Here is a 21997-nt window from a genome sequence, read left to right as displayed (position 1 = left end):
AGCACGGAGCCGCGTGGCAGAGCGGCCGCGCTCCGGGGCAGGGGTGCGTCTGCTGGAGCCCCTGCCCTGCTCCCACAGAGTTACCTGGCTCTGCCAATGCTAATCATTGTCTCTGCCTTTTTGCCCACCCTTTGGATTTGCATTATGGTCCATACCACCTTTTCTCCTGCTTTTCATCCCCCAAAGGACCTTCTGTGCTCCTTGGTCCCAGGCAAGTTCCCAGTGCTGTTGTGTTGGCAGCTTGGGGCAGGAGCAGGAGGGATTTGAGCACTCAGCACCCCGACACCACCATCTGCACAGGGCGCATGGCTGTTGGAGTCCTGAGTTATTGGGGTCCCTCAACACCCCTCCTTACAGGACCCCTGCTGGGATGCTGGTTTGCAGAGATCATCCAACCAACCAGGACTTTGGCCAGTAAAGGGTATTTGAAGCCTAGCTGATAAGAGTTGTTGCAGGAAGGGTGCTGGGGAGACAAGCAGGGGCAGCATGACGCTGCTAGACTGTTACAGCAAGCCCTGAAAGCTCCACAAAACTGTGACACAATTTCTCTGCTAGTTTAGAACTTTGCAACATGTTACTGAGGGCACTGATCTGGTGCTATAGCTATTTCTGACAGGTTTTAGTGTAAATTTAAAAAAAATTTTGAAAAATATTTTTCTTTAATTTCAGTAAATAAAGGATTGCATTTCCTTGGGAAGCAGTTGCAGCTAGCTGCTTGCAGTATAGCTAAAGGAATTACTCTGCTGAAATTTAAAATACATACCAATGTTCCTATGTGCACACTAATGCTCAAAGACATCTTTGACATACTGTGGAACATCATCAAAACCAAGCAACACTTAAATATCACGAAACAATATGATAACTTTCCCAGCTTTTGGAAATAATGACTTAGAGCCTTGGGCTTATGTAGTGCCTTTGCTAGAATATGTGCCTTACTTGAAAAGAGCTGAACTTTACCTGACTATTTGTGGAGAGATGCATTGCGTGGGGGAAAGGAGAGATAAGCCCAGTATGTAATCTGGAGTTTCACACAATATAAGAAGTATATTTTCAGGATAAAACATGTACTGGGTACCATATACGGGAAATGTGATAGCTGGCATAGACCTCGGTGGTACCTGATATTATTCTTGTGTTGTAAGTGCCAACTGTTTTCTATGGCCCTGGATTCAGCAACTGAAAGCAACTACAACAAAACAGAAGCAAATGTTGTTGCGAAGAAGCCAGAACACATAATTGATTTTAAACAACAATCCGAGATAACTTCCCCAGAAATATAGAGCAAGAGTTGTTAATAAGAAATCAGTCTCACCAGAGGTGATTCACCCTTTTGTTCTTGCAAATGCAAATACGTTTTGTTGGGTTTTTTTAAGCAGAAATGACTGTCAGGGAGAAAAAAACATGGTCTCCTAAGCATGCAAAGCAGAGCTGCAAGGTGGATAACATGTCCTTGAATTACTGGTGTTTGGAGAGCAAATGGAAAGCACACCACAGTTACCTTATTTGGAACATCCCTAGTTTATTTGATGCCTTCATTGATAACTTGGGTGAGCAAAGTGTCCATTAAATTGATGCCGAGAAGAGAGAGTTTACAAGTGCTCTGGAGGCACCATGGGAATTCAGAGTAATCCTGACAAACCAGATCTGATCTAATGTGGATGCAATATTGATGAGGATAAAATGAAATTGTGATACAATTAAGCCTTTGGACAGTCAAAAAAAGCAAGGACTGAGCTAGTCCTTATTGTGTGGAAAGCCAGACCGGCTGAGCTCCCAAGATTCCTCCCAACCAGCGTATCTGGGCAATATCCCTTCAGGAAAGGGGTTGAGTGTAACAGGAAACCACAGGACTCTGCTATTACAAAGAAAAGCAATCAGCCTGGGGTTTGCAAACAAGGGCTGCACACAAAATGTGTAGAGACGGGAGCTGGGATGATAGAGAAGGGATCAGGGAAGATAAGATAGCAGCGGCTACAGGTAAGAGAAGCCCTTCTCTGTGGGCATGGGATGATGGGCTTAGGGTGTAAGCAGACAGCCACCATAGGCTTCTAATAAGTTTTATAAAATTAAGGAGATTTGAGCAATTAATTATCCCTGGAGATCATGGAATATCCACCAAAGAAGCTTCCTAAGAGCAGATTAAACAAATATGTCCCAAGTGGTTGAGTTCAGCTTGATCCTGCTTTAGGACCTGGTCTAACCATCCTTCTAAGATCACTTCCAATTTTATTTCTGTGATCAAAACAAAGAACTGTTATCCAAGACAAAGCTACTGTGTTTTGCCCCTTTATCTTGTTCCTTTCTTAGTGAAAATTACCTGGCAAGAGAACCTTTTGGCTCGAAAGTTTCAAACCAAAACATGAGCACAAGGACTCTTGGTAGGAGGCAAGCACTTAACTCCCATTAGCTTTGTAAATATCAGGGTTAGCAGTTCTGTGATAACATTTTACATTTCATCTTCAAGATAACTGTTAGGTTAGATAATTGTCCGGGTGGTAGAGTTTAGCATTGCCAGACATGCAAAACTCACTTGGCAAAGCACATGTATACATTGGCTGATGTTTTATTTTCCTCTCTCAGTAATGTAATGGAAGGCTTTAGAAATCATTATTTGGGATAAGAAAGGTTTTACTTGCAGCTTATACATGTATTAAAGTAGCTTAAGGTTTTTAGTGCTCCCCATCATTAGCTGAACTTACTGGGAAACATGATCTCTTTTTTTTATCATTTCTAACCAGAACTCAGGAAAAAAAAGTTTGGTGGTAGATGATTTCAGAGCTTAAATTAAGAAGGTGAAGGGTTATCTCCTTTCAGCAGTCTTTCTAAGTTTTTATGACAAAAATTCATTTTACTTAAACAAAAAAAAAAAACTCCAACAAAAGAACTTCTTGTGGAGCTGAAGGGAAAATGGACAGTTATATAGTATCAGCCAGAAACAATCTAAGGATATAGGAGAAATTTCCAGAGTTCATTTTCTAATGAACTCCAGTGCTCCAGTCTTTGTTGGTTTAAGTGCTGGATTTATTCAACAAGCAAAAGTGAATATAGACCGGGTATTATTAATAAGATCAGCAAAGCAGCATTATATTAAATGTAATTATAATAATTTTATTATCATTAATATATGTTGTGGAATTTGCTGAACTTTGTCTTTACTCCTAATAGTGTTTGAAATATGATGATGTAGTTCCCTTGTGTTCAAGAGGCTAGATTCTGTCCTCACATAAAAACATGCAGTTTTAATGAAGTGCTGTCAAATTATACATTTTAATTTGAAAACTACATCTACACCTTATATCTTCATCGTCAAACAGTTGATTTGTATATTTTTGAGGCAAATGTGCTTTTTTAGTACAGTGGCAATTGTTTTGGATGAGTTTAGAGAAGGCAGCCCAGTATATTTCTCATAAGTGATACATTACAGAAAAGGATATGTTCACCTTTCTGCATAACAGAATGATTTTGTGCTTGCATAATTAGGAGATGGTTCTGTGTGATGTAATCAGGAGTCCTGAATCATTAATTTAAAGTTTGCTAACTGATTCAGAAGCAGATTTAAAAAAACCAGCATGCTACTGCACACATTTAAATCTAATGCTGTACTAGTGCAGAGTGAGGATGCATTTAGGATACTTGGGTATGTTAATGCCCTTGTCATTTTAATTCTGAATTTTTAACATAATAATACAGACTGCTTGGGGAAAAAAAAGGCACACTCTGGAACAAAAATTATTAAAAATTTCTCTTGCAAATATTTTGACAGGTAGGTGTAATTATATGTAAAGACATGTCTTGGGGAGGGTATGCAAAAATCTTAGAATATCTGCAAGATTCGTGGAAGAGATAAGAAAAATTCTGCACTGCTATGAATTAGCTTTTTTAAAAAAAGTATTCAAATTCACACCTTATGCAGCATTTCACATATTTGCAAATATATAAATAGTTGCAAGTCAGATCATTAATTTATTAATCCAGATTTTTTTACTTCTTTCCTAATTTTGAAAGGTGCTAGGCAGCATTTTGAAACCCTTAGTTTTGTCAGTTGAAAATCAAGCTCCAGGTTGTTGGTCTGTTCTAATAGACATGTTTTGTGGTCAACCTTTTCATCACTCTTGTAGACAGGATTGCTCAAATAATCCAGCCATCTAAATACCTTACCTCTGACACTGTTCCTGGATACTAAAAGCATAATAAAGATTACAGGGATAGCAGGTGGGCTGAATTGATTTATGGTGATATGACCTTGCCAGTGTTTGCGATCCCATTGTGAGTGCTGCGATATCAATGTATAATTTCAACTCCCGTCTCTCAAAGCTGTGTGAAAACTTGTCTGGGCTATGGATTTCTTTGTTGAAACTGTGTGGCAGCACTCCTGCCTGTCATTATTTCAGCAAAGAAAGACGATTTCTGGCCTTCCTGGTGGTGCTGGTGTAGGCCAGCTGTACAGCGGGTGTTAAATAAATAATTGCGGAGGACAAGTTCTGTTTACTTTTTACATTGCTGACCTTATAATCGGGAATGTTTTGCACGGGAAAGAGCTAACTGTGTCTGACGCAGGCCAATTCCCTGAGAGCTTCATTCAGCTGCTTTCAATCATCTTGTGGCAGAGACCCCCCACGAGCAGCTGGGGGCTGCCTTTCAGTAACCTGAGGATGAGCAGGGGTTGGGAGGTGTGTCCAAATGGGGAATGGCACCCACAAAATACCTTAACGGAGTGCTATCCTCGCCTTTGATGCACTTTCCAGCAGGTTAGTAAGTCTGTAGCAAGATTATTTACAAAATTATGTTATCAAATACATAAGTTGTGGTAGTAGAATAGAAAGAAAGAAACTTTCAAAGCTGTGCACACTGGCCCAGCGTCTCTCTTGTGCCATGTATTTCACAACAGAGCACAAATCCTTAAATCTGGGTATCTCTCTAAAAGATGCTTTATGTACAGCTCTTCTCCAGCCTTCTATTTGCCTGTCTGCTTTCCCACTGACCCAAGAACAAGCACTTCCCTCTTTGCCTTGGTTAGATAATAACATATTCTGTTTCTGCTGTGAGAGGATAAACTTTGCAACCCGAAACACCCTGAAATCTGGAAATTCATAATAGACATGGATTTTGAGGGTTTGGCCATTCCCAAACCTATTGGTGCATGGTAACAACTGTTCCTTCTTATTCTGTCCCTCTCTAAGTGGATTGGAGGCTGTGGCTTCTTCATACAACCGTATGGTTGAATACCACATGGTATGAATGCCATATGGTACTCAACATACCATACAATGGGTTAATTTTTGGTAAGGTTTCCTGGAGCCCCAGTCTCTCCTTGGTTTGGACTGCTGGCTTGCAATCCAGGGATGAAGCCAGCAGGCACAGGGGGCTGGTGCTGCCCTGCTCCACAGCAGGGTCCAAAGACTGTTGGTCTGAAGTGGCCAGAGCGTTTCCAGTGCGGCTGTGCAGGGCAATCCTGGCCTTGCCTTCCCCATAGCCAGCAGCAGATCCCAGGAGCAAGCACGGAGCTGGGGAGAGCCAGCACCCGGAGCATTGCCCAGCTGGGGGTGCAGGTTCTTGGAAACAATGTTCCAAACTTGGTCAAGACATGAGGAGGCTGAGGCAGCTTCAGGGCTTGTGGCAGTGTCAAGTGAGATGGTTTCTCTGGAGAGGGAGCCTGTGCCTGTATCCAGCAGGTAACCACCAGAGCTGGGAAGTGGCTGCAGCTGTTGGGATAGGCACGCTGCTGCGTAGGCTTGCAGCACAGTGGAATTAGATTGCTGGGAACAGGAGTCATCTGTGGCTCCTGCGCTGAAAACATTATATGCTCCTGGCTTTTCTCTTTGAGACCACTGGGCAGATCTTATTTGCATGCTTTGTAAAAGTTTTTTAAAGAGTTTTGCATCTACTTAAAGAACAAAGGGTATAACTAGCTATAAAATAAAACTGTTGTCAGGCCTGTGGTAAATGCCTGGAAACACACATGAGTCTGGACACACTCCAGATGCTGGGGGCACAATCCAGCCTGGGCACAGGGCCATGCCATGGCCCCCGGTGGCAATGACAGTGCGTGTGCCATTGTGGCATCCCCTCTCACCACATGCACTCCTCAGCCGCTTTGTGCGTCCTCAGGATCTCCTGGGCTGGGGTTTGTGAGGCTCTCCGTGTTGTTTTGACTGTACTTGCACACTGACTCTCATCCATAATCAAATTTACAGCAAACTGGGTTGTAAGTGCAAGTCAGAGAGTAAGTGATGGAAACCACATGGGGAAACAAAAGGCACCTCAGCTCTGAAGCTGAGCACTGGTGTCAGCCTGTGCTGGCAGGGAGTCGTGTCATTACATAATGATGCATTTATCCAAACGGTGGTTTGTGTTTTGGGAGACAGATGTGCCTTGCAGTTGCTAGTGGAAGTTAAATGTTAAATATGAAACCCATTCATTTTCTCTTAGTCATACTTTGGATTTAAGCAGATGTTTTCCTAATTTGTGGTTTTCAAATGTAGCATGCTGACAAGACATTTATCATTAACTACAGCTTCATCCATGCAGTTTAGCAAATTGGCCAATTATTAACAGTGAGGGTTGCGTGGTGGTTGATGCATGGTTCCTGCTACTTTGAAAGGCCTCAGTTGAAACTCAATACATTTTTACAATATAAATTAATTGAGCTTTGGACCACATCCCCGTTGTATGAGTGTTCTCTGCTCTCACTGTCAGAATGAACAGCCATTTGTAATGCAATGAGTAACTGTGCTGTCTGTGAGCAGAGGTGGTGGAAAGTGAAGGATAACATTTTTCCAGTAGGAGCATGAAAATGATAGTTTGGTGGTGGTGCTGGGAATTAGTGAGATATCTCAAAGGTGTTTCCCAAAGCAAGGAACCACCATATGCCTGAAAAATTCATCTTCTGTTTTCCCAGCTCTGGAGTTCAAACAGGCAATTCAATAATTTACTCATCCCATGTATGAGACTTGAAGGACAACGCTCAGTGTACCTCTTATTTCTAGGAAACATAAAGACCTTGATTTTCACCAGCTGGCACTGCAGAAATTTTGTCTTTGATTGTAGCTGAACAGGGAATACTCTTGAGGACAGCTTGTTTGTAGTTGCTTCTCATTCACTTTTTTCGTCCTCTATATTTGCATTTGCAAAACTATAGGCTTTGTTACAGAACAAGCTGCTGTTCAGATTAATAACAGAAGGACTGTAAACAAAATAAATGCATGTGAAATATTTTCTCTTGCTTTATGCAGCCAGATGTGCTAGGTGGGAAATACCTGAGGGGCTGGCTTTAAAATCCCATTTGATGTCCTCTTCTTCACATTACCTGCTTTGTAGGAAAAGAGAATAATGAAGGTATCACAAAATCAGTCAGGATCAGTGATGTCTCAGCAGGGGGGCTGGAGGTTGCATGAAGTGCAGAAAAGGGGGAAAATTGCTGATTTGGGGACGGTGTGGGAGGGCCTGTATGGCTTTTGCTTTCCCTGAGTCTGGATACACTAAACCACTGGCAGCAGCTGTGTATCCCGTGCTGGGCTTTCACATGCGCTGGGTGTAGGTAGGTGTGGGGTGAATTTGGCTAACCTAGATGCTGATCCTTTGCAGTGCTGCCAAGCTCCTGGAGAAGAGTCCATTCTCTGTTGGCGCCCCGAGCCCCCTGCTCCCCTCGCCGGCGAGCCTGCAGCTGGCACAACTCCAGGCCCAGCTCACGCTCCACAGGCTGAAGTTGGCTCAGACTGCTGTCACCAACAACCCGGCCGCCGCCACTGTCCTCAACCAGGTGCTCTCCAAAGTGGCCATGTCGCAGCCACTCTTCAACCAGCTGAGGCACCCCACGGTGATGAGCGCCCCGCAGGGCCACAGCGCAGGCCCGCCCCAGGGGCCTGGAATCGCTGGCACGAGGTTCCCCTCTGGTGGCATTGCCTTTTCTGCCCAGAGCCCGGCCTTAGCTGCCCCAGGGGGAGGTCTGGGAGCCGTCCAGGCCCAGGCGCCCAACGCAATCGTCATGAATCCCTTTGGAAGTGTCATGGCTCCGACCTCCGGCCAGCAACCCGTGGTGGTGGGTCTCAGCAAGGCAGGTGCTTCCACATCTACTGCTGCAGGGGGCTTTTATGAGTACAACAAGCAAAACGCCATCACTGCCGCCTCTCAGGCATTCGCCTCGGAGGGGGAACAGTCCAGCCAGCACGGCTTCCTTGCTGGCGGCACCCACACCGCCACCCCAGCAGCAGGGCCACGCTACGAGAGTCACTTTGGGGCTCCCGGCCAGCTGCAGCACGAGGCAGCAGCGACATTTCCCAAGGAGTCCTACGGGGCAGCAGCACAGCACGGTGCAGCACGGGCCTTCCCCAGCGACCCACACACAGGCTCCCATCCGAAAGGAGATCCCGGCCCTGTCTTGCATGGCAGCAGTACAAGCAACCAGTGGGAAAATATCCCTAATTTCCCCAGCCAAAACAAGCCTGACCTCATGCCCGGCGACAGCCTGTGGCCGTCAGCGAGTCAGCAGCAGTATGAAATAAGAAACGAGCTGTACAACCCCGAAGAGCCGACACCTGACACAAAGTTCAGCACGGCCGCCCCCCCCTCCTTCGGCCGCCTCAACCACAGCGCGCAGAGCTTCGGCAGCCCTCGCATGAGGCAGAAGGAGGAGCGCAGTGGCGGCACGCCTGACCTGCCCACCCGCTCCCTGCCGCCGCACCAGCTTGGCGACCTCCGCGGCGTGGCCCCTCTCCACTTCCCCCACATCTGCGCCCTGTGCGACAAGAAGATCTTCGATCTGAAGGTGAGTGGTTTGAGGGCATCCCTGGGCATGGGTCAGACCCTTGGACAGGCTGTCAGGTGACTGATCTGGCCACCAGCTCCTGCCAGCCCTCAGTGCCAGTGTCCATCACCACAGAGGTGCCCTGAGAGACAGAGAAATAAAAGGCCTTAGTTTTGCTGAGGCCATGGTACATCTGTTTCATGGCAGTTACTGGGGCTTCGAGATTGGGTTTTGTTCCACATGCTGCCGTGAAAGATGGTGAGGTTACAGCACTGATGTGAGAAATGTGAGGTCTGAGCTGATGTCCTAGCTCACCTCGTGGGCCCGAAGTGAGGCAGGGAGGAGCCTGAAGCTGATCCCCCGATACTCAAGCCAGTGTTGCAAACCCATGTCTGTAGTTTCATCTGCTTCTCTTTTTCTGATCCCAAAGGCTTCTCCCTAACACAGCCTCATGGAAGCAGCTTTCTTAAACAAACCAACACATTTTTTTCATAAACTTATTTTAACTATTTCTCTGTAGGAAATTTTTCCTCCTTGTGTCTCACAAGAAAATTAGGTCTCAGGGTCCCCAGGGACTTTGACCCAAAAGCAAGAAGCTGCTCCGCACATGTAGTACAGACTGTGCTCTCTCTCACTTTTTTGTTCATATTGCCAAGGGAGCTCCAAATTCAACCTCACCCTCAAGAAACAGCTTCCCAGTTTCCCAGGCAGTGTGTTGTAGGTCACGTTATTTAGGTCAGGTCTGGAGAAGGGCGCTTAAGTGGCCCTCTGAGCCCCACAGCCATCCATGGTTGTTCTGGCCTCCTGGTGAGCCCTGCTCAACAAGTGCTTGTGACCTTTTCTGTCACATCACAGGACCAGCACCTAACCACAAAGGCATGTGTTCTCATGCTGATGGTGGCCTGACAATAAAATTATAACAGCATGTGTGTAAGAAGGAAAATGACCAGCAGATTAAATACTACCTGATCCCTAAACAACTTGGGGATTTGGGGTATTTGAATATATTTGCTTTCGTGTTTACCTTTTACTCTTTTAGCAACTGCTTACAAAATGCTTTGCTTTGTTTGCTGCAGCTTGTGGTGCTGGGCTGAAGCAGACCCTGTCTAAGGCATGCTGGGCATTTGTTTTTTTCATTAACACTTAAAAAGTGCAGGGGGGATGCCGTTACAGTGAGTTTCAGGAGATCTGTTAGTTGGTGTTTAATGCCCTGCCTCAATTGAATCATAGAAATGTAAATAGCTAAGTGTACTTTCACAAATGTTGCTGATCTAGTGAAATAATAAGCACTGTCCTGGCTGCCTTGAATACTGAACATGTTCTTTATGGACATTGCAGCAATTGAAGGTGCTTAGCACTTTGCAGGATGAGGTCTTCAGCAAGAATTAAATAGCTTCATTACTAGAAATACACTGAATTTAAAAGCTAATACAGAGAAGGTTTCCTTTTGTAAAATAATTGATAATATTCAGTTAATGAATCAGTAAATGCATTGGTTGAGGGTGTGCTTGGCTCTGACATCACATGTTTTCTTCAGCATCTCAGTATTGTTTTTAGAATAAGGTAAACTGAATGGAAGAATAATCTTTTGTAAATTTGTCTCAGGATTTTTCCTGTGTTCATTGTCTCTTTGTTTCAACGTAGGACTGGGATCAGCACATTAAGGGAAGTCTTCACATTCAAAAATGTATGGCTTTTTCAGATAAGTAAGTATTATTTTAAAATGAATTCTTCAAACTGAATTTCTAACAGAATATCCCTTACTTCAGTGGTTTTCCACCAGGAATTTACTGCCTAACAATGAAGCTTCAATGTTTTTCGTATATCATACATGTCGCTGAAGTTCTTTTCTTTCTTTTCCAGCACTGGTATCCGGTGTATGTTAAGCTCAGCAGATGGAACATTGCATTTATCGCCAAATAATGCAGCAGTTTTCAATCCATCAAGTATCGAAGGTGAATGATTATATGTGCAGTAGTTAAAAACACTTTTTTTAATTGAAGGGGAAATGAGTCTCTGAGGAGAGCTGTGCTTTTAAAATGAAATGTGATAAAAGTTTCAAAGGAAAAATTTTGAGAAGCTGTGCACAAAAAAAGAAAGCCAATACTGTGTCCTTTGAAATATGAATTTATTTTTCTTTCAAACAATAACTTGTTTTCATGGTACAACAAAACAGTGTACAATTTGGTGTAGAGACTATGAAATTATTTACTATGTAAATGGGGCATTGTTTACTGAGCACATTAATGCAATTAATATGAGCCAAGATTTAATGAAATGTGTGTAATCCATTATTTAGATTATCCACCAAATGTTGGCGCCTCTTTTATCGCTACACCAGCAAGATCCTTTGGCCAGCCAGGTCCTACATTTTCTTCTCCTCCATCAGGGGTAAGAGTGAGTACCTAAGCAAATTGATGTCTCTGTTTCTTGTAGAAGATTCTTGTAGAAGCCACTTCTGCTTACTGGAATTAAAACCCTGAAGGCTTTCTTTTAGGCAGTAGTCTGAATATGAATGTTATTTCAACTTCCCTACAGTTCTTTTATGCTTTTGATTTTGACCAAATATGAACTTGGTTGTAGTTTTTGTTTTGCTTTGTTTTTTCCAGTGCTAACAGATGTTTGCTTGTCAGAGTTATTTGGGGAGGTTGGTAAATAGGTTTGTGTGTGTTTTCCATTGACTTTTTTCCCCCATTATCTGAGTCTTTTTGACCCAGGAAGGTCAGCTTCAGTTTGGGATGAGGATTTGGATTAATTTTGAGTTACCTTCACTATTGAGCCCATCAAGCAACCTACTATCTCTCTGGTTATTTGTAGCAATTGCTCTCTGCCTCTCTCACACTGAGGTCCTTCCCCCAGGTAGCAACAGTGGCATGGACAGTGGCTGCAGCTTCACTGTTATTCTCCTGGAGCCCCCAGATCAGTTCATTATACTGGATTAGCTTTTCCTTAGTTTATTTTAGTGTAGTATTTATATCCTCTGCTGTCACTGGTAGCCTTTCAGCAAGTTTGTTTTGTTGTGAAGCCTTCCATGGTTTAGGTTTATTAGTCCCTGCCTGCATTCAGCACAGGTACCCAGTTTTATATTGCTCTAATGCACACTTGAATTCCTAGCTCTATGTTTCTTTTTCTGCCAGAAAAAAGAACCAACATTAAAAAGAGTTCTTACACTAACAAAGCAGAAACATTTTAAAAGAGAAAAAAAAGGCAAATAAAAGCAAGCCATATTCATAATGAAAATACAAAGTTGTTAGGGTTATGAAACTCGTAAAATGAAACTCATCACATATCAGAAAGCTACAACTAGAGCTGGACACACCAAAGACTTATGTTAGGGCGTTCATGGAATAGCAGCAGTAATCCAGGGGTTCAACTTTTCACCTTGTTAACTTTTATGTATATATCTCTCCTGATGTGGTCTCAGACACTGAAAAGCCAGGCTGTGTCCCTGTCTCACTCCAGTTTATTGGAGTTCATCAGGCACTGCTTGCAGAAAGTTCACCCAGATTTCCTTAATCCAGCCAATTTTCTACAGTGCAGCTTTTACTGTGCAAGAGGTTATTTGAAGGGGTTTCAGCTTCTGCCTGTCACAGGCACTGTGAGTGCAGGCCAGCAAAGAGCAGAGCTGCTCATGACAGCTGCCTCCAAGGTCAGAGGTGGACTAGTAGTGGGTGCAGAGGAATGTTCCTTTTCATCATGTCTGTCAACTTCGCAACAAATGAAATCACTGCTAATACCAGTGTCATTTCTCTTTAGAATCTGTCACTATTTATCATTTAAGCTGCCTGAAGAAGTCCTCTTCTGAATGACCTGCAGTATTTTGAGACATAAAAGAAACAATAACTTTGATTTTCCTGGATGCTGTAAATCCCTTTTTTCTTTAGAAGCCTATTGGATGAACAGGGAGCTATATTAGAGGTGTTAAGACTGAGTTTGCCAGCTGTCATTCACTCTGCAACCCAGGTGGCTTATAATTTATTACACCTTTGCATGGTAGTATTCACTTTCAGCTAAGCTGCTGCCATTTAACTGAGCAGTAGGAGATTACACTTGACCCTGCATGTAATCATAAACAAAGTGTTCAGATTTCTGGAAGAGCTTGCTCTGTGCTGTCCATCTGCAAATAACTCTATCCCTCTGTAAAAGGCAAGTGCTACCAGTCTTCACTTGGGCGTGGTGAGCCATTAGCACTGCAGGGATGAGACTGGCAGTTTCTTACTATCTATAGAAAAAAATTTCATGTGAAGCTCAAGAAAGGGATAAAGAATTTGAAAAGCAAGAAGCAACAACAACAAATGTAAGAAAACAGCTGTAATTAAAAATCACCAAATTGGATGAGTAAAATAATATTGTAATTAATATGAGGTACATTTTGCTGTTGTACATAACTTTTTTTAGATTTGTGGGTTTTTTTAATAGCCATGCAGCTGCATTGGTAACCCCTGGTAGACATTGGTTGCCAAGAAAGTTAACTTTGAGTATTACTGAAAATTACATGCAACACCTGGCATGTAACAGCTCCTCTAACTTCCTGATTGTAGATATGGAAAGGGTATATTCCTTTTCTGGCCATGATTTACAGCTCTGTTTAATGAATGGATCCAGTTTAACTGCAATCAGCTGACAAGGTTATTGCTTGGTGCAGCCTGTTGGCTTCTGGCACGAGTATGTGACCACTTCTTAATCAAGAACTACAGCAGGTTTATGGCATAGCATTTTCATTTAAGCCATTGCCAATTGTGGGGAAGTGGCAATGTCTTACAGTTGTTTGATTTAATGTACTGAGGGCTGTGTGTGGGAACGTGGGCTCTGAAGAGCTGAGCCTTTCTAGTCCAATTGACTCTTACATGTCATCTTTTAACAGATCTAACAAAACAAACAGAAGGTGATTGGTGATCTGGAGTGTTCTTACACTGGGACTACATTTGCTGTTTCCTTTTTCTCCAGCTGTAGCAGTGTTCTTCTGTGCTACATGCTGCCTTGCCAGATGTGTGCAGACATCACTACCTTTTCTGTTCAATTGGAGTTGAATTGCTTCATCCTTTTTTCAGGATCAGGTCTTTGTTATTTTTCTGCCAGAATAAAAACCTAACTTCTGGATTTTTGCACTTCTCTTTTGACTTACCTTACATATTTGAGTGGGCTCTGTGAGATGCAAGCTCAGTAGCAGATCACTGTGTAATGCAGGGTTCTAATGCAGTAAAAATACACAAATGGTTAAGTGGTGAAGTCTGAGGGGAAGGCAACAGGATGGAGGTGTAAATAAGATAACATTAGCTCTGTAACTTGTGAACTTGCTGACAAGCCAAACATTTGTGATGGCTCTGGTGAACTTGATCCCACAAGATTACATGATTTGCATCTTCCCTTGAATGGCACAATTTTAAATGAAGGTAGAGTTACTTCTTCAGTAAAATCCTAATGGAGAGGTCATAAACATGGAGGTAGCCTGGAAAGATTTAATCCTGTGTGAGTGACGTTTTGCTTGTCATTAGCTATGGTAAATTAACATTCTCTCTGGCTGTACCCTGATGCCTTTTGCACAGGGAGTGTAGAGCCTGCTTCCCATGCCAGGGAGATGGGCAGCTCTTTCAGGACTGCCCCAGCACTCCAAAATAGACTTCCACCCTTGGGAAGTGATCACCACTCCAGTGCTCTGTGCCTTTGCCAGCCCAGTTTGGGAGCTCTGCCTCTCTGCATGTCCACTGCTCACTGTGTCCCCAAGGGGAAGTCCTTCTTCCTGTGTGTTGTTGCAGTTAGAGGGAAAAGTAGCAGGTTTTCTAACCCCAGGTACAGCTATGTGTTCTCTCTCAAGTCAGGAGGGATCACTTTTACCCCCCACCCAGTGTGTTCCATGAAGAAGGATTTAGATTTAGTCCCAGCTATCCTGAACACCCATGCAGTGATTTCCAATATCCATAAATTCAGCAAGGACTGCAGTGAGTACTTAGTTTTTGCAGGAGTATTGTTGATCCTGTTTGAAGGAGGTGCCTGCCTTCTAGAAATCCTCTCTGGACTTTGCAAAGTCCAGGAACAGAGACTCCATTGGACTGCAGCTAAACATGTCCATTTCCATTTGTACTTCTAAACCAGGATTGTAAAATGCAAGTTTTAAAGAATATTTTTTCTTAATAGCAGGTGAGCAGAGCATATAATTTTTTTTGCAGAAATGTAAGATGTTATCTAGTGGAGAGAATATCTAACATACAAACATTGGTTTAATTTGGGTTTTTTTCCCCCAGTTTCCCCAGAGGAAATCTACATTGGGTCGAGTTGTCCACATTTGCAACCTCCCCGAGGGAAGCTGCACAGAGAATGATGTCATTAACCTGGGCCTCCCATTTGGAAAGGTCACCAACTATATCCTCATGAAATCTACTAATCAGGTACTGTACATTTGGGGTTACCAGTGTTGACATCTGTTGGCCAAAAAAGGTATAAAGACATAAACATGAAGACACAGTCTTTGGGGGGAAGCCTCTGATTTAGTAATAGAAACTTAAATACATGAAGTCTGCTCTCAAAGTGGAAAAAAGGTTGGTGGTCACTGAATTACATGAGGATGTAAACATGACCACATCTAAACAAGTTCTTGTTTAAAAATCCTGGCAATCTCAATGAAAAAGTGTTGTGAATCTGTACTTCTCCTAATTTTTTTAAAAAGTGAATTACTCCCTGCCTTCTCTCAGCCATTTGTTAGGGTTACTTCAGATTTCTCTTGTTTTTTATAGTAGCTTAAGTATACTCTAAGTATCTTAAGTGTACCAGTGGTGTAAGTTGGTAAGAATAGAATATCTTCTCTCACATTCCTGCAGCAGACAAAATGGATGGATGTAGAATCCATGCTGGTGGAAAATGTTTGAGATTGTAATGTGTAAAAATCACAGAATCATAGAATGGTTTGGGTTGGAGGGGACCTTAAAGACCATCTAGCTCTAAACCCCTGCCGTGGGCAGGGACACTTTCACTAGAACAGGTTGCTCAGAGCCCCATCCAGCCTGGCCTTGTACACTGCCAGTCAAGGAAGATTAGATACCAGTCATTTCATTTTTAACTGAACCATCTTCTAAGGTGACATATTGGCTTTAATAGCTGGTTTGAAACCATTATTTGCAGTTAAAGAAAAAATGAGAAATGGACAGAGTATTATAATTTCAGTTTCAGGCCTGGAAAGCTACCCAGTTTTGTACTATCAAGACATTTTGCATGAGAAGCATCCAGAGAAAATTTATTATGCTGCCTTTTCTCTCTTTTACTTTGTATTCTTAGTTATGTAATAGATTGTAAAGTTCTCTCCATTTGTGCTAGGCCTTTCTGGAAATGGCTTACAGTGAAGCAGCCCAAGCCATGGTACAGTACTACAAAGAAAAACCTGCTATGATAAATGATGACAAATTACTTATTAGGATGTCTAAAAGATACAAGGAATTACAGCTGAAGGTAAGATGGTCATTCTTGATCAAATTATATGAGTTTCCATGGCACATCTGGAGAATACATTTTAAAAGATTCTTGCTGATTACTGATTTCTAATTAATGCTTCAATATGATGGGGAAAGAAATAAAGATAAATTAAGCAGTGTATATTATTGATCTTTTACACTTGCTCTTATTCTAAATTGTAACTCTTGGAAGAGACACCATTTTCTATGATCCTTTCATACCATTATTTCAAAAATCCCTTCTGAACTTCCTTGTGGGCAGACTCCTTGGTCTAACAAAGATCTAAAACACAGCCATGTGTAAGATACAGCATGTCAGCAAAAATAAGATGGTTCTATCCTTTTAGTCAGGCATTAAGCCCAGAACAATACTTTTTTCACTGCTTCCATGCCTGAGCCATAGCAGTCTTGACACCAAGCAGTGGTAACAGGACTAAACAGAATACTGATTTCTTTTTATTTCTTGTGAATGACCTAAGTTATAAAGCATGAGGGTTTTTTTCTTTTAACATAGAGTCAGACCAGAGCAATATTATTTAGACTTTCTGTAGAGTGTGTGACACTTCTGTTCTGGACACTTGAGTGATGTCCAGAGATCACTGCTCTTGTGAAAGTATTTATAGAGGCTTATATACTGTCATGTAATGCTAAGAGAGTAATTTTATTTCATGGTGACTTGGACCAGAACTGGCAATGCAGAGCTTAAGAGCTCCATATTGTATTACCTAACACAGCACAAAGTTATTTTGTAGAACAGCTCTGTAATGTTCCAATTTAATGTTAAGAGTCCTTTATGAGCCTTGGGGAAAAAAAAATAAAGGAACTCAGATAGTTTGGCTTGACCTTTGGAAAAGCCTCTTTCTTTCCTGTATGTGTATACTAGCTTAAGGAGACTTAAAATGAGTTGCCAAAAGTTCATAAATCAGGGCAGACTTTCCTAATGTGGCATAGGGAGGGGTTCAGATGTTTGGTGGTGGAGATTGACAGAGAGGCAGGAGTTACCCAGAAAAATGTGATAGTTTGCCTAGATTCCAGGAAGATTTTTCTGCTTTTCCAATGACAATTTTCCAGGTCACGGAATCATTTTGCTTTGCAAAAGAAAGCAAGCAAATAAAAATACCAAGAAGGAAATACTCATGAGCTAGCACATACTGCTACAAACTGCTGAGTTCCTGCATGATTATGTTGCTTATCTGTGTGTGCTCCAACTGTTTGAGGAATTGTGAGCACTCTCGCCTGTGTAGGGCATCCTACCTAGGAGTAATCAACACCCCAGGATACATCTTGCACTTAGCTTGTCTGAAGCTCTCCTTGTCTAAACATAGTCCTTTAGAGCTATAATCCAGAATGAATAACTCTGAGATCAAGAGAAGGCAGTTCATACCTAGAGGATCAGAGATAGGCTGCTCTACATATTTGATTCTGTATCAGAAAAATTGTCTGGTTTGTTTCCTCTTAGATCCAGTTCCTCGAAAATGCTCTGTAGTGATTGTGTAACAAGGTTTGAAAACAAGCTAGTTTACAAAGCCTGTTAGAGCAGCCAAATATGAGGAGAGACTACTACAACGTAATGGAGCAAATTTTCCATTTGTATCATTTTACTGCTTTGATCGTGCTGTTGAGAAGGCAACTGCAAAAGAGAGTGTAACCACAACACTGAAACTAAGTATTTCTAGTTCTAGAATAATTCAGTGAAGCATGGATACTGTTTCTTGAAGGACAAATCACCTGTGTCAGCTTGGAGAGTCAGGCAGCATGCTAAACAGTGTCTTTGTTTATTTTAGAAACCGGGTAAGAATGTGGCTGCTATTATCCAGGACATCCACTCGCAGAGGGAGAGGGACCTGCTGCGTGAAGTGGACAGGTAAAGTTTCTCCAAAGTTTGGAATTGAAAGTCTGTAAATCTGCAGATATAAGGAGCATTATCTGTGTGCTTCCCTCTCATATTTAATTTTCTTTCGTAACTGGGATTTCACTTATAATATAGTATCTATTTTTATACAGTTCAATAGTTGGTACAGGGCCTGTATAATGAGATCCAATTGAAACTGTGCATGTTATGAAAATAATTCTTTCCTACTGATTATGTCTCAGAAGATATGTCTGGCATGTGAAGAGCATAAAAATGAAACTTTTCCACTCTCCTCCCTGTTGACTGAAAAGCATAAAGGCTGGGGGTGCTATGAGACCAAGTGGGAAGGAGGCAGCTCAGATTAAAATGTATTTGGGTACATTTCTGATATCTCTGACTTCTGGAACTTTCAGCAAAATGGGAGAGGAATCACAGTCCAAAAACATCTCTTTTAAACAGGTGGTCTTTGTCACTTCTGTGTCAGAGATGCCCTAGCTGAGTGAGTATTGTGGGTATACACATTAGGGTCATTGTAAAGGTATTAACATATTATAAGCTTTTAATGCTAAACCCTTATGAGATGCTTTTAAGAATGAATGAATATATTCTTGACAGTTCTGTGGGGATTTAGTTAAGCTCTGTGGCTATGACACTGCCTTTTCTCCTGTTCACTGTTTGCAGCTGTGCAGTGCATGTCTGTGAAAGGCCTGGGGTCTCAGGTTCGCAGTCCCCAGGGCAGTCCCCATGAGCCTCCAGTGTACAAGAATTGGTAGACAGCAGTGGGTCAGCCAGTTTCAGTAGCTGCCTTTTCCCCCTGCAGCAGGTACGGCGCTGAGAGGCCCCGCTCCCGCAGCCCCATAAGCCGCTCGCTGTCACCCCGGTCGCACACGCCCAGCTTCACCTCGTGCAGTTCTCCGCACAGCCCGCTGGGGACCAGCAGGACCGACTGGGGAAATGGGAGGGACGCGTGGGATCAGTCCCCCTACTCTCGACGGGAAGAGGAAAGAGACAGCAGAGAATGGCGAGAGAATGGGGATGAGAAGAGGGACAGGACTGACACGTGGGTGCACGAGAGGAAACATTATTCCCGACAACTGGACAAGTTTGATTTGGATGAACGGCTTGAAGGAGGCAGAGGACACCGAGAAAAATACTTAAAGACTGGTTCCCCTGGGTCCCTTCACCCTTTGTCTGGCTACAAGAACAGGGAAGATGACTATTACCGAAAATCCTCGAAGTCAAAATCTGACAAGTTTCAGAGGCAGCTGCAGGATTTACCTGGGAGATCTAAGAGGAAGGAAGAGGCAAAGTTAAGGGAACGCAGGCATTCTTACAGCGAGGACACTGCCAGGGATGAGGCAACTGAACAGAAGCACAGCAAAGCATCTGAGGGCTCCAGGCAAAAACAAAGTGATAAGAATAAGGTGAAAAAAGCTGAAAAAGACCAAGAAGATGCTACTGCTGAAGGCAGTGATGTAAAGGAAACCAAACCACCTGAGAACGAGGTAAACAGAGATCTAAAACTATATGTAAGAGGAAGTGTAAGTGGTGAAGTAATACATTTTCTGAAATATCTTAGAGAATTTGTTGTGGGTGTGATGCTAGCAATGTGAAATGATTTTCCATGATGAAATTGGGGAATGTAGTCACAGAAGAAATCTTGGGAGGCCATCTTGTCCGTGTTTTTGCCCAGACCAAGCAGATCTATTACACTCTTGTGGTATTGGTTATATGGACATTATCATTTTGTATCTAGCATAGAACCTTTGGGTAACAAATGAGGGGATGGGGTCAGACAGCTGCAAATGAAACCAAGTGACAGTCTGCTATTTGCATGCAGGTTGTGTGTGAAGAGGCAATTGTCCTCCTCCTAACTTTGTGCAGAATGCCCCATAGCTGCTCTTTCTGCATCCATCACCTGCTTCTGCTGCCAGTGAGGAGGATTGAGTTATCTGGAAATTAAGTAATACTTTAAAGAGGTGCACAGTATTTATACAGGGAAGTGGTTGCTGTACTATTAAAATGGAGAACGAACTTTTAATGAGAAACATTTCTTTCTGGATAACTCAACAGAGCAATTGTTTCTATTAATCATGTGTGCCTACCCTCAACTGTGGCTGGCAGGGATAATTCACACCACTCCCTTCAGTGTTCTGGCAGAAATCTCTTCCCATGACAGAAACCACTGAATCAGCTCACCTATAAAATTATGCAATCTCTGGAGAAATACTTCCAGTGGTAAAGTGTCAATGTTTGTGGGTTTGATTCTCCACTGGGAAGAAGTAGGAGGGGGAACACATCCAGATACCTCATTTGCTCGGTCTCAGCACAGCCCATACTCACATCCCCACCCCTTGGGGATCTGGTTACTGGCTCTTGGCCCCCTTGCCGCCCATGGAGTCCCCCAGGGATAGCTGCTGCCATCCATCCCCAGGTCTGTTGGCACAGGAGCCTGCAGATATGCTTGGCTGACCTGGGCTCCATCTCTTGCTTGTGCCTTTGTGCTGCCAGGGCCATTGTCGGTTGGTTCCAGTTGAGCTTCTTCTCCTGAGGGGCTAAGTTGGTCGAATTTCCTAGATTTGTAACTCTCTAGTCTGTAACCAGCAGCAGCACTGCCTCATGCCATAGATAAGCATGTTTGTACCACCTTTTATCATCTTTCTCCTTTGGCTGGTATTTTACTATGATGTGTGGTTTCCTGGGAGGAGATGTCAGAGAGAAATGTCAGACAGCATCCCAAATCACACTCCTCTGCATGTTTTCCAAGTTGTTTTACAGTGGCTTTGCTAAAGACATACCTCTCGGGGGACTATTGCTAGTAATTTATTTTAAAAGGAAAAAATAGTTTTGTATGTCTTGGACTCATTTTTGCTTTGTTCCCCTTTTACTAAGTATGAGGTAGTACTGTGGTTTTGTTCTTCCCAAGTATGAACTGTACAACCAATTCCATTTTCAACTGATCCTGTGTCAATAAACAAAACAGTCGAGGTCTTCTGCAGAGTTTAACACTGCTGCTCTCCTTACCACATCTGAGCCAACATAACAAATGTGGGTAGAGAACAGAAGAGCGGAGGCTGGAAATTTTAATGAATTGACATTCTCCCCCACCTGTCTTTCAGCCAATTCTGTGATATAAATTACACCTCTAATTTAGTTTAAAATTCTTTTTCTTAATTCTTATTTGTACAGCTCTGCTAACGGAATTTATTGTTGGGTCTTTTCCCACAGCCTAGTTGACTTGCATAAACTTTAGAAATAAAGAATGTGACCTTGTGAGTGACTTTGCTTCTCTAAACCCAGAATAGAAACATACTAGAGCACCACTGTGTGTTGTATACATGTATATGTATTTATTTTAGCTTGAAAATGAGGAGCAAGTTCCAGTGAAGAGCTCACCTTCAGATAATAAACAAGGAAAAGAATCTGGAGAGATTCTGGAAAACACAAGGAAAGAAAAGGTTGGTGACACATTGTTGGTGTAGGTTCTTTGAGAAAATGATTGAAACCTCAGGTTTGGTAGAATGTCCTCCCAAATTAAATATTAACCTCTCATGAAAAACCACATAAAGGGGTTGGATGAAGGAGGTTATCAAAATTAACTTGCCTTATCTTGACCTCTGCTTTAAGGGACAGCTTTTCCTGAAGTCTCCAGAACTCTTTTTTTAGTTACTCTTTGCTCATGTACATTGCTTCACATACATAGCGCTTGGCAGTGGCAGCTGTGAGGAATGTATGCCCAAGTGAGCTGGGTAACTTGGCAAACTGTGCCCAAAAATAGGAGATGTGGTCAGTTAGTGGGGAAAGAGGGGAGATATGATGAATACTTCTTAGAACATTGGCCTTCTGAACTATAGATAGCAGTCTTCTGATTGTTTCTGGTTTTAATTAAATAATGCCTTTACAGCAGCCCTACTGCTGCATTGCAGTCGGGGACAGCAATGTCCCTGGAATTCCTCC

At 42.7% G+C, this 21997-nt stretch overlaps 1 protein-coding gene across 5 annotated transcripts in view; it reads left to right on the top strand.

Annotated features, from left to right (window-relative positions):
* RBM20 (RNA binding motif protein 20) overlaps nucleotides 1-21997 on the top strand; it is a 99483-nt gene that overhangs the window by 67016 nt on the left and 10470 nt on the right. For 2 of the 5 annotated variants that reach the window (XM_064716225.1, XM_064716229.1), the window contains exons 2-10: nucleotides 7588-8767; nucleotides 10391-10452; nucleotides 10610-10701; nucleotides 11046-11143; nucleotides 14989-15132; nucleotides 16055-16186; nucleotides 17973-18052; nucleotides 18861-19545; nucleotides 21400-21498. In XM_064716225.1, the coding sequence (XP_064572295.1) occupies nucleotides 7588-8767; nucleotides 10391-10452; nucleotides 10610-10701; nucleotides 11046-11143; nucleotides 14989-15132; nucleotides 16055-16186; nucleotides 17973-18052; nucleotides 18861-19545; nucleotides 21400-21498 (2572 nt within the window). The remainder of the gene's footprint in view (nucleotides 1-7587; nucleotides 8768-10390; nucleotides 10453-10609; nucleotides 10702-11045; nucleotides 11144-14988; nucleotides 15133-16054; nucleotides 16187-17972; nucleotides 18053-18860; nucleotides 19546-21399; nucleotides 21499-21997) is intronic. The other 3 variants (XM_064716226.1, XM_064716227.1, XM_064716228.1) reach the window with 3 other exon arrangements.

This window comes from Zonotrichia leucophrys, chromosome 6, assembly GCF_028769735.1.
Source record: "Zonotrichia leucophrys gambelii isolate GWCS_2022_RI chromosome 6, RI_Zleu_2.0, whole genome shotgun sequence".
Lineage (NCBI taxonomy): Eukaryota > Metazoa > Chordata > Aves > Passeriformes > Passerellidae > Zonotrichia > Zonotrichia leucophrys.
This window is presented reverse-complemented; position numbering and strand designations above follow the sequence as displayed.